Source organism: Electrona antarctica, assembly GCF_951216825.1.
Source record: "Electrona antarctica genome assembly, chromosome: 8".
NCBI classification, from domain to species: domain Eukaryota; kingdom Metazoa; phylum Chordata; class Actinopteri; order Myctophiformes; family Myctophidae; genus Electrona; species Electrona antarctica.
The window spans coordinates 32833565-32847082 of record NC_136789.1 but is presented as its reverse complement, the minus strand read 5'-3'; the positions used below and the strand labels follow the sequence as shown (position 1 = coordinate 32847082).

At 45.4% G+C, this 13518-nt stretch overlaps 1 protein-coding gene across 1 annotated transcript in view; it reads left to right on the top strand.

The window, feature by feature from the left end:
- The window catches only part of mapkapk3 (MAPK activated protein kinase 3), a 56657-nt gene that overhangs the window by 26238 nt on the left and 16901 nt on the right, over positions 1 to 13518 (top strand). The window contains exons 3-4 of the mRNA XM_079508815.1: positions 6176 to 6240; positions 9231 to 9310. Of these exons, the coding sequence (XP_079364941.1) occupies positions 6176 to 6240; positions 9231 to 9310 (145 nt within the window). The remainder of the gene's footprint in view (positions 1 to 6175; positions 6241 to 9230; positions 9311 to 13518) is intronic.

Below are 13518 nucleotides of genomic sequence, written 5' to 3'. Positions count from 1 at the left end.
AGTGTGTGGAATGAGGCCTAACATTCTGGTCTTTTTTGGCTTTTTTTTTTTGTAATCATCTTGCTACGCTGTAGCTCTAAATCGTTTGAGACATTTTATTTTTGGGGACAGATTTACATTATGAGCCTACATACTGTAGCTATTCTCGGACTTTTGGGGAACAATTAACCCAATCTGGGCGGGAACCCCTTTTGGTGTTAGCATTATGTTATGCTTTAGCTATTGAAAAATAGCAGACCTAAGCTCATAGCGCGCCACCGAGTGGTGCGCTACGAGCTTGTAGGTCTGCTATTTTTGAAAAATCGAAGAACGACTGACATAGAAACATAGCTTTTTCAGAAAACTGTCAGGATGTAGAAGACATTTTTAGAATCTGATCTCAGGTCAAAATGGGTTAAAACAAACATGAATTCAACTTTACACACCAAAAGGTCGAGACTTAACACGTAGGCCGCTAGCATTTATTGAAAAATTAGGATCTAATTCACGCCAGCATTTTTTAAATTTGAGCTCTTATTTTGAAAAGCCGCCATTTCCGCTCCACAAACAGTAGTCCTAAGTTAGGAGTTTTCACACAGCTGGGCGGGCCTTGTTTACATTCTGAATCCTGACCGGAGCTCCGGAGAGCTCTAGATCATCAGCTCTGTGCCGTCAAAGAAACGCTGTTTTGACCAAAAATGCCATCTGGGACAAGGAATAGGAGATACAGGCGATTGAAAGAAATGGATAGAATGGATTCTTATGGCGACGACGAGCTAAGATGGGCGATCCAGTGCTGTGCTAACAACACAGCTAGCTAACCGGCTAACGTGAGTAGCATTTTGGCTCGAGCAATCGAACGCGCTATAAAAGCTCAATTGCCGAAGGCCGTCGGCAATAGCGTTAAGCGTCAGTATCAAAATTAGGCTTCAATTGACTTTAATCGTCGGCAATGGCGCGCTAAGTGTTAAGGGTTAAAGATGGTTTTATTTGTAATGCTTAGTTTGACATAAATAAAAAGAGCAAAAATAAAGTTCATACACTAACCAGAGTCACTGGACTTGTTGAAATGTGCTGCTATATAAATACAGTTTGAGTTGAGCTGACATTAATGTTACAAACATTGCGCTGTAATACCAGGTGAGCTAAAGCCTGTGAAAATAGCAGAACTATTCCATTCTTTTGTTTCGTTTGTCACAACGATGTGCAACCAAATATAAATCAGGCTGTAAGTCAACATTGTAATATAGGAGCAACACATAACATTATGTTGACTTCCTTGGCTTGTTTCGTCAGCCAATTTGTTCAGAAAAATATTTAATATCAGTTGTATAATTTTGCGATAATAAGTTGTTTAATGTAAGTAATTACTTTCATTTCAGTAGTGATTTAATGACAGTGGTTAGTCATGTCCAATTATCTCACAATGGGCAGCTGTGTGTGTGTGTGTGTGTGTGTGTGTGTGTGTGTGTGTGTGTGTGTGTGTGTGTGTGTGTGTGTGTGTGTGTGTGTGTGTGTGTGTGTGTGTGTGTGTGTGTGTGTGTGTGTGTGTGTGTGTGTGTGTGTGTGTGTGTGTGTGTGCGCGCCAAACACGCACGCACGCACGCACGCACGCACGCACGCACGCACGCACGCACGCACGCACGCACGCACGCACGCACGCACGCACGCACGCACGCACGCACGCACGCACGCACGCACGCACGCGCGCGCGCGCGCGCGCGCGCGCGCGCGCGCGTGCGTGCGTGCGTGCGTGCGTGCGTGCGTGTTTGGTATCACGTTTACCGACAGCAGCATTCTAAAAGGAGATAGTTTTAAAGAGAATCCCAGCATTGCAGGGGGAAGTGAGAGAACAGGGTGAATTCTGGGAAATGACTCAACTAACACTGAGTAGCTGCTCAGACTGAGACTGCTGTCTGTCTGTCTGTCTGTCTGTCTGTCTGTCTGTCTGTCTGTCTGTCTGTCTGTCTGTCTGTCTGTCTGTCTGTCTGTCTGTCTGTCTGTCGCCCAGTGTTTACTGCGATAGCGGCAAGATAACGCCTAATGAAGTGACAGACAGGGGTAGCATACGCACAGCCGTGTGTGTGTGTGTGTGTGTGCGTGCGTGTGCGTGTGCGTGTGCGTGTGTTTGCGTGCATGCGCGTGTGCGTGTGTGTGCGTGGCTCCTTCCTGTTTGAGCCAGTGGGGTCAGAGGAGGACAGCTCATTGAAAAGCAGATATTTCAGTCTAGCACACACACGCACACACACACACACACATACACACACACGCACACACACACACACATACACACACACGCACACACACACGCACACGCACACGCACACACACACACACACACACTAGCATCACTCCATCTGGTGGTTTATGTGCTTCTGAAAACACACTCACACATAAACACACATTCAGACCTTCCACGTTAACACTCTTAAGGCAGAAGCCTTTTCAAGGGCTTAAGGGCCTTGCAAACTTGAAGCGAGGAACGCAGGCGTTGTTGCCTGGATCAACCACAGGTCTCCTCCAGGTCTGGATCAACCACAGGTCTCCTCCAGGTCTGGATCAACCACAGGTCTCCTCCAGGTCTGGATCAACCACAGGTCTCCTCCAGGTCTGGATCAACCACAGGTCTCCTCCAGGTCTGCTCAAGAGGGGCGCAACAACGCAAGCGTAAAAAAACAAAAGCTAAACAGAATCCAGGTCTGGTGAGTCGCGGGGGGTGGGGGGGGGGGGGGGGGGGGGGTGCACGAAACGAGCACGCGCACAACAAATTCACGGGACCGCGCTCACGTAAATACGCTTGCGTTGTCGCACCGAGCAAAAATGCAGGTCTCATTGAAAATGAACTATACGTGCGTTTTATCGCTCCCCGTTTGCAAGGCCCTTTGTCAGGACAGTACATGGCAACAGACTCGGAGCAGGCTGTACAGACTAAGTAACAACAGACTCGGAGCAGGCTGTACAGACTAAGTAACAACAGACTCGGAGCAGGCTGTACAGACTAAGTAACAACAGACTCGGAGCAGGCTGTACAGACTAAGACTCAAGGCAACAGACTCGGAGCAGGCTGTACAGACTAAGACTCAAGACAACAGACTCGGAGCAGGCTGTACAGACTAAGACTCAAGGCAACAGACTCGGAGCAGGCTGTACAGACTAAGACTCAAGACAACAGACTCGGAGCAGGCTGTACAGACTAAGACTCAAGGCAACAGACTCGGAGCAGGCTGTACAGACTAAGACTCAAGACAACAGACTCGGAGCAGGCTGTACAGACTAAGACTCAAGACAACAGACTCGGAGCAGGCTGTACAGACTAAGACTCAAGACAACAGACTCGGAGCAGGCTGTACAGAGCAGGCTGTACAGACTAAGTAAGTCAGTCACACATAGTGGTGGAAAGTAACACGTACTAAAATTAAGTAATTTTGAGTGAAATCTTTTCTTTACGTGAGTATTTCGATTTTTCAGTACAGAATTCATTACATATGTAATATCTGACCCCCCCCCCCTCCCCATGCCAAAGCGCCAGCGCTCTCCCAGCAGTCTGCCGCCACCCAGGAGGATGCGTGCACGCCACCTCACCTTCAGGGCGTCTTACTGGGATACATACTGTATATACACAAGACCCTCACCCTCAGGGGGTCTTACTGGTATACTGTATATACACAAGACCCTCACCCTCAGGGGGTCTTACTGGTATACTGTATATACACAAGACCCTCACCCTCAGGGGGTCTTACTGGTATACATACTGTATATACACAAGACCCTCACCCTCAGGGGGTCTTACTGGTATACATACTGTATATACACAAGACCCTCACCCTCAGGGGGTCTTACTGGTATACATACTGTATATACACAAGACCCTCGCCCTCAGGGGGTCTTACTGGTATACATACTGTATAAGACCCTGGCCCTCAGGGGGTCTTACTGGGATACATACTGTATAAGACCCTGGCCCTCAGGGGGTCTTACTGGTATACATACTGTATATACACAAGACCCTCGCCCTCAGGGGGTCTTACTGGTATACATACTGTATAAGACCCTGGCCCTCAGGGGGTCTTACTGGGATACATACTGTATAAGACCCTGGCCCTCAGGGGGTCTTACTGGTATACATACTGTATATACACAAGACCCTCACCCTCAGGGGGTCTTACTGGTATACATACTGTATAAGACCCTCGCCCTCAGGGGGTCTTACTGGGATACATACTGTATATACACAAGACCCTGGCCCTCAGGGGGTCTTACTGGTATACATACTGTATATACACAAGACCCTGGCCCTCAGGAGGTCTTACTGGTATACATACTGTATAAGACCCTGGCCCTCAGGGGGTCTTACTGGGATACATACTGTATAAGACCCTGGCCCTCAGGGGGTCTTACTGGTATACATACTGTATATACACAAGACCCTCACCCTCAGGGGGTCTTACTGGTATACATACTGTATAAGACCCTGGCCCTCAGGGCGTCTTACTGGTATACATACTGTATAAGACCCTGGCCCTCAGGGGGTCTTACTGGGATACATACTGTATAAGACCCTCGCCCTCAGGGGGTCTTACTGGTATACATACTGTATAAGACCCTGGCCCTCAGGGGGTCTTACTGGTATACATACTGTATAAGACCCTGGCCCTCAGGGGGTCTTACTGGTATACATACTGTATATACACAAGACCCTGGCCCTCAGGGGGTCTTACTGGTATACATACTGTATATACACAAGACCCTGGCCCTCAGGGGGTCTTACTGGTATACATACTGTATATACACAAGACCCTCACCCTCAGGGGGTCTTACTGGTATACATACTGTATATACACAAGACCCTGGCCCTCAGGGGGTCTTACTGGGATACATACTGTATATACACAAGACCCTCACCCTCAGGGGGTCTTACTGGTATACATACTGTATATACACAAGACCCTCGCCCTCAGGGGGTCTTACTGGGATACATACTGTATATACACAAGACCCTCGCCCTCAGGGCATAATATTACACCCTTTAGGGTGAGGTCGCTCAGGGTCGCTCTCAGGACGCTCTCAGGACGTCCTGTAGTCCAGTAATAATGTAATTTGACCTCTAACTAATTGCAAAAAAACCAAACTCAGCTGATTTTGCATCTTCAATATATCCTGAATAACAGAAAAAAAGTTGCCTGGAATTGTCTGAGGGGAAAGTGTTGAAAATGGCCTGTACAGTATGGCCACCATTGACATCCTATTATAAGGCAATATTTTCTAAATTTCCTTATGCTTTAAGTAGCATGTGACATATCAAACTAGGGGGTTTTCATGATGCTGAATCCATTCCAATCATTTGCCAAAATGTGCTGACATCATCACATTTTGGCAAGTTGCTATGGTCAAATTTAGTGTTTTTATGCAAAACTAATTCAGCATCATGAAAACCCCCTAGTTTGATATGTCACATGCTACTTAAAGCATAAGGAAATTTAGAAAATATTGCCTTATAATAGGATGTCAATGGTGGCCATACTGTACAGGCCATTTTCAACACTTTCCCCTCAGACAATTCCAGGCAACTTTTTTTCTGTTATTCAGGATATATTGAAGATGCAAAATCAGCTGAGTTTGGGTTTTTTGCAATTAGTTAGAGGTTGTATTTTCTATAGATTTCCTGTACTACTACTGGTTACTCCACTGCAATCTATTTGACCTCTTTAGTTTTAATCAACACAAAGCGTACATTAAGCAACACATCACATTGCAATGCCTTGTGAGCTTGCAGATCTGCTATTTTTGAAAACGCCTTTCAGTACTTTTATTTTGGAGTATTTTTTGTATTGTGGTGTTTACAGCTTTTGAGTAAAGATGAGTAGCCTATACTTCTTCCACCTGCACTATCATTTTTAGTAATAGTACAACATAAACATTACAGTGTGAGTGAGTGAGTGAGTGGCCGAGAGTTTGGGTATTGGAATTCGGCTAGTCAGTGAGAGCTTTAGCGGTGTGTGTGTGTGTACACAGTAAGTGAACTCTCTCTCTCTCTGTGTGTGTGTGTGTGTGTGTGTGTGTGTGTGTGTGTGTGTGTGTGTGTGTGTGTGTGTGTGTGTGTGTGTGTGTGTGTGTGTGTGTGTGTGTGTGTGTGTGTGTGTGTGTGTGTGTGTGTGTGTGTGTGTGTGTGTGTGTGTGCGTGTCTCCGTCTCCCCAGCATGCAGGGAGGAGAGCTGTTCAGTCGGATCCAGGCCAGAGGAGACCAGGCCTTCACTGAGAAAGGTGAGCTGTAGGAGAGATTTAACCCATTTAGACATGAGAACAGATTCTATAAATGTCTTCGAAATCATGACAGTTTCCTGATAAACCTGTTTCCATGTCAGTTGGTTCTCAAACCATTCCATGTCAAGGACCCAAAACAAATATGTAATTGGCCGCCGACCCCCATCTCAAAATATTTTGTTCCAGCGGTGACCTTATCCAGAAGCAAATATTTGAGTTAAAAAAAACGATTTTCTCACGATTTTTCAAAAATAGCAGATATACAAGCTCGGAACACGTTGCTTTGCGCCGCGCTTCAAGCTTGTAGATCTGCTACTTCTGATGCTTTTGAATTTGAATCCTGAAAAGTAAAAGTTTTGGACGTGTGAGGTTTCCACCCCAACAGAGACGAATGCAGAGAAGACGAAAACATTAAAATACAGTCAAATAAATAAACCTCTGGCATGTTTCGATGGTAGAACGATTACAGTACGTTTTACGCTTGAAATTCATTTGGCTATCGCCCACTATCGCCGGGCGACGTCGCCCAAAAGATGAATTATTTTTATATTTTCGGCCGACGTTCCTCCGCCCACTTTTCGACCATGGCCTGTTCTCCTGCCATGGCCTGTTCTCCTGCTATCGCCTCTATCGCCAGTAGTTTCCTGTAGGGTCCCGTTGACAAATAATGCACTTCCGGAAAATTCGTCTGGCTGTCGCCTGTTGTTAAAACGTTCTGGAAAGCTTGATTTATACGTTGTTGCTGTGAGCGCGCCGGTGTCCCAGTGTTGCTGTGAGCGCCGGTGTCCCAGTGCTGTGAGCGCGCCGGTGTCCCAGTGTTGCTGTGAGCGCGCCGGTGTCCCAGTGTTGCTGTGAGCGCGCCGGTGTCCCAGTGTTGCTGTGAGCGCGTCGGTGTCCCAGTGTTGTTGCTGTGAGCGTGCCGGTGTCCCAGTGTTGTTGCTGTGAGCGCGCCGGTGTCCCAGTGTTACTGTGAGCGCGTCGGTGTCCCAGTGTTGCTGTGAGCGTGCCGGTGTCCCAGTGTTGTTGCTGTGAGCGCGTCGGTGTCCCAGTGTTGTTGCTGTGAGCGCGTCGGTGTCCCAGTGTTGTTGCTGTGAGCGCGCCGGTGTCCCAGTGTTGTTGCTGTGAGCGCGTCGGTGTCCCAGTGTTGTTGCTGTGAGCGCGTCGGTGTCCCAGTGTTGTTGCTGTGAGCGCGCCGGTGTCCCAGTGTTGTTGCTGTGAGCGCGTCGGTGTCCCAGTGTTGCTGTGAGCGTGCCGGTGTCCCAGTGTTGCTGTGAGCGTGCCGGTGTCCCAGTGTTGTTTCTGTGAGCGTGCCGGTGTCCCAGTGTTGCTGTGAGCGTGCCGGTGTCCCAGTGTTGCTGTGAGCGTGCCGGTGTCCCAGTGTTGCTGTGAGCGCGTCGGTGTCCCAGTGTTGCTGTGAGCGCGTCGGTGTCCCAGTGTTGTTGCTGTGAGCGCGTCGGTGTCCCAGTGTTGCTGTGAGCGCGTCGGTGTCCCAGTGTTGCTGTGAGTGCGTCGGTGTCCCAGTGTTGTTGCTGTGAGCGTGCCGGTGTCCCAGTGTTGTTGCTGTGAGCGTGCCGGTGTCCCAGTGTTGTTGCTGTGAGCGTGCCGGTGTCCCAGTGTTGTTGCTGTGAGCGTGCCGGTGTCCCAGTGTTGTTGCTGTGAGCGTGCCGGTGTCCCAGTGTTGTTGCTGTGAGCGTGCCGGTGTCCCAGTGTTGTTGCTGTGAGCGTGCCGGTGTCCCAGTGTTGTTGCTGTGAGCGTGCCGGTGTCCCAGTGTTGTTGCTGTGAGCGTGCCGGTGTCCCAGTGTTGTTGCTGTGAGCGTGCCGGTGTCCCAGTGTTGTTGCTGTGAGCGTGCCGGTGTCCCAGTGTTGTTGCTGTGAGCGTGCCGGTGTCCCAGTGTTGTTGCTGTGAGCGTGCCGGTGTCCCAGTGTTGTTGCTGTGAGCGCGCCGGTGTCCCAGTGTTGCTGTGAGCGCGTCGGTGTCCCAGTGTTGCTGTGAGCGCGTCGGTGTCCCAGTGTTGCTGTGAGCGCGTCGGTGTCCCAGTGTTGCTGTGAGCGCGCCGGTGTCCCAGTGTTGTTGCTGTGAGCGCGTCGGTGTCCCAGTGTTGCTGTGAGCGCGTCGGTGTCCCAGTGTTGTTGCTTTGAGCGCGTCGGTGTCCCAGTGTTGTTGTGAGCGCGTCGGTGTCCCAGTGTTGCTGTGAGCGCGTCGGTGTCCCAGTGTTGCTGTGAGCGCGCCGGTGTCCCAGTGTTGTTGCTGTGAGCGCGTCGGTGTCCCAGTGCTTTGTTGTTGCTGTGAGCGCACCGGTGTCCCAGTGCCGAAAATCCAATCTACAGTTTGTTGCAGATCTGCTATTTTGGCACGTGGTACAGTACCAGCGTGATTGTTCATTGTTGATTTCATAATAAAAAAATCACACCCGTGTGAACTGAGTGGTGTAAGGTTTTATATAGCATGATCAGCTGTGGTCTGACGTAATGTCTGACGTAATGAAATAAGGTAAGGTATTATGTAGCCTGATCAGCTCTGATCTGACGTAATGAAATCACACCCGGATGTGATTTCACAACTGGCTTTTTCTGTGCAGAGAAAATGACCATGGTTGCTACGGTCATCCAGTTCACCCGGGTGTGATTTAATTACGTCAGAAATTATTTTGAACATAGCAACCATGCTCATTTTTTTCTGCACACAAAAGCCAGTTGTAGGAGTGGTTTACACCACTCAAAAATGACAGTGTAATGAAAAATGGACAAAAGTCATTCCTCATTCTCTAATTGTGTAGACTTCTTGTAAATTAAGTAATGCAGATGTTTAACAACAGTTTTACGTTCTCGAGAACGTAAGCATACCGGTGTATAATATGTCTGTGATTAAAAAACAACAAATGAAATATGGATTTATTTCCTACACAATTCATACTAGACTCGTGTCTATACTGTATCCTAACATTTGTACGGTGGTTCGAGTGTGACGGATGTCTTTCTGTCCTCCCAGAGGGGTCCGAGATCATGAGGGACATCGGCACGGCCATCGATTACCTTCACAACATGAACATCGCACACAGAGACATCAAGGTTAGTAGTACCTTCACAACATGAACATTACACACATAGACATCAAGTTGAACCCCAGACTCTCTCTCTCTCCATCTGAAGCCCGTTTTATAGTATATAGTTCATGAGAAGAATGACACACATTTATATCTGTGATTGCCAAACCCTGTGAGTCGATGCCCACCGGTGGGCCTTGAAGGTATTGCACGTACGTAGGCACCCAACTTTACTAGAGCCATAGACGTGTTTAAAATTGCGTCTTACAAGAACTGTGTTTCCAAATATAAACAAATTAGCCTTGCAGTTTGACTCAAATGGATACGAAGCATCAACTGACGGTGAGAAACGAGTGACGTCAGGACTTCGGTACTCTATAAATGGAAAAAACACTAAAGATTTGAATGATAAAATAGCATTAATATTTACAAAGAAAGTAATGTAAAGCGAATGCCACGGTACTTGAGTTTAAAGTAATGTAAAGCGAATGCCACGCTACATGAGTTTAAAGTAATGTAAAGCGAATGCCACGCTACATGAGTTTAAAGTAATGTAAAGCGAATGCCACGCTACATGAGTTTAAAGTAATGTAAAGCGAATGCCACGCTACATGAGTTTAAAGTAATGTAAAGCGAATGCCACGCTACATGAGTTTAAAGTAATGTAAAGTGAATGCCACGCTACATGAGTTTAAAGTAATGTAAAGCGAATGCCACGCTACATGAGTTTAAAAAGTAATGTAAAGCTAATGCCACACTACATGAGTTTAAAGTAATGTAAAGCGAATGCCACACTACATGAGTTTAAAGTAATGTAAAGCGAATGCCACGCTACATGAGTTTAAACTAAAGTAATGTAAAGCGAATGCCACGCTACATGAGTTTAAACTAAAGTAATGTAAAGCGAATGCCACGCTACATGAGTTTAAAGTAATGTAAAGCGAATGCCACGCTACATGAGTTTAAAGTAATGTAAAGCGAATGCCACGCTACATGAGTTTATAAAGTAATGTAAAGCGAATGCCACGCTACATGAGTTTATAAAGTAATGTAAAGCGAATGCCACGCTACATGAGTTTAAAGTAATGTAAAGCGAATGCCACGCTACATGAGTTTATAAAGTAATGTAAAGCGAATGCCACGCTACATGAGTTTAAAGTAATGTAAAGCGAATGCCACGCTACATGAGTTTATAAAGTAATGTAAAGCGAATGCCACGCTACATGAGTTTAAAGTAATGTAAAGCGAATGCCACGCTACATGAGTTTAAAGTAATGTGAAGCGAATGCCACGCTACATGAGTTTATATAAAGTAATGTAAAGGGAATGCCACGCTACATGAGTTTAAAGTAATGTAAAGCGAATGCCACGCTACATGAGTTTAAAGTAATGTAAAGCGAATGCCACGCTACATGAGTTTAAAGTAATGTAAAGTGAATGCCACGCTACATGAGTTTATAAAGTAATGTAAAGCGAATGCCACGCTACATGAGTTTATAAAGTAATGTAAAGCGAATGCCACGCTACATGAGTTTAAAGTAATGTAAAGCGAATGCCACGCTACATGAGTTTAAAGTAATGTAAAGCGAATGCCACGCTACATGAGTTTAAAGTAATGTAAAGTGAATGCCACGCTACATGAGTTTAAAGTAATGTAAAGTGAATGCCACGCTACATGAGTTTAAAGTAATGTAAAGTGAATGCCACGCTACATGAGTTTAAAGTAATGTAAAGCGAATGCCACGCTACATGAGTTTATAAAGTAATGTAAAGCGAATGCCACGCTACATGAGTTTAAAGTAATGTAAAGCGAATGCCACGCTACATGAGTTTATAAAGTAATGTAAAGCGAATGCCACGCTACATGAGTTTATAAAGTAATGTAAAGCGAATGCCACGCTACATGAGTTTATAAAGTAATGTAAAGCGAATGCCACGCTACATGAGTTTAAAGTAATGTAAAGTGAATGCCACGCTACATGAGTTTATAAAGTAATGTAAAGCGAATGCCACGCTACATGAGTTTAAAGTAATGTAAAGTGAATGCCACGCTACATGAGTTTATAAAGTAATGTAAAGCGAATGCCACGCTACATGAGTTTATAAAGTAATGTAAAGCTAATGCCACGCTACATGAGTTTATAAAGTAATGTAAAGCGAATGCCACGCTACATGAGTTTAAAGTAATGTAAAGCGAATGCCACGCTACATGAGTTTAAAGTAATGTAAAGCGAATGCCACGCTACATGAGTTTATAAAGTAATGTAAAGCGAATGCCATGCTACCAGAGGCGCAGCCAGAAATGCGATTCTAGATGGGCCTCGCTATGGCTAGGTGGGCCGGCACGCACGCTCACGCAGCGCGCGTGCGTGGTGGTCACGCACTCGCGCACACGCGAGTGGGGTTAATCGGTTATTTATTTATTTATTTGGCGTATTTCGGTTATATAATATTTCGGGTTATATTGCCCCCAGAGTGACAGCCAGGCAGTTCTTATTTTTACCGGCTTTAGTTAACATTAACAAGACAGACAGACCCGCTGGAACGCTTCAAATACGTCTGTCTCACACTCACAAACACACACACACACACACACACACATGCATGCACGCCTGTCGGAGGAGTGGCGAAAATTGACTCAAGTGTCACTAAGTAAGAAATCTCTCTCTCTCTCTTTTTCTCTCTCTCTCTCTCTCCCCCTTCCCTCTCTCCCTCCCCATCTCTCTCTCTCTCTCTCTCTCTCGTAGTTGTGGCGTTTAGTGTTTACCGTCCCCGTCACACACACACACACGACACACGTCACACACACACACACTCTAACGTATCTCTTCAAGCTGCAGAAATAAATAGCCTTTGTTTGAAACTAAAGCATCAACGTGGAAAAATCACAAAACAAGCTTCCAATCCATTCCAAATACCTTGTTGCTGACTGCTGAGGCGTCGGAACTTCGGAAGATTTAGAAAAGCATAATCCACAGTATTGTCACCGCGTCCGCAACCTAGTCTATTTTTAGTTTATCAGATTTGTCGGCGTGCTACGGCCCCGGAACGAGAAAAATTAATGAAACAAAAAGTAAACATCTCCACATGGCTCTGCAGCAGCAGTCTCAGGAAGTGGACGTAACAACTTGCATGATCGCATCCTATAGACTATAGTCTAGGCCAAAAACCTGGGTCTTAAAAAGGCTAGTCTAGGCACATTAGTGAAAAAGAACCGACAGCCTGTTTATTCATATTAAGCAAGATGATCATGTAAAAACACAACAAAAACATATTTACTGAAAGAAAGAAAGACATTATGAAACTTATTATGTATTTATATAAAAAAAATAAAAAAATATTTTTATTTATTTTTATTTTTTTGAAAAATCGATGGGTGGTCCAGCTCTCTATATGGGTGGGCCGCGGCCCACCCAGGCCCACCCGTAGCTGCGCGCCTGCATGCTACATGAGTTTAAAGTAATGTAAAGCGAATGCCACGCTACATGAGTTTAAAGTAATGTAAAGCGAATGCCATGCTACATGAGTTTAAAGTAATGTAAAGGGAATGCCACGCTACATGAGTTTATAAAGTAATGTAAAGCGAATGCCACGCTACATGAGTTTATAAAGTAATGTAAAGCGAATGCCACGCTACATGAGTTTATAAAGTAATGTAAAGCGAATGCCACGCTACATGAGTTTAAAGTAATGTAAAGGGAATGCCACGCTACATGAGTTTATAAAGTAATGTAAAGTGAATGCCACGCTACATGAGTTTATAAAGTAATGTAAAGCGAATGCCACGCTACATGAGTTTAAAGTAATGTAAAGCGAATGCCACGCTACATGAGTTTAAAGTAATGTAAAGCGAATGCCACGCTACATGAGTTTAAAGTAATGTAAAGCGAATGCCACGCTACATGAGTTTAAAGTAATGTAAAGCGAATGCCACGCTACATGAGTTTTCATTGTGATACCGTTGGTAGTTGGTAGTTTGTTCCAATGATCCGAGCCGCAATATACATGCTCTAATATATACAATATACATGCTCACAATATACATGCTCTAATATATACAATATACATGCTCTAATATATACAATATACATGCTCACAATATACATGCTCTAATATATACAATATACATGCTCACAATATACATGCTCTAATATATACAATATACATGCTCTAATATATACAATATACATCCTCTAATATATACAATATACATGCTCTAATATATACAATATA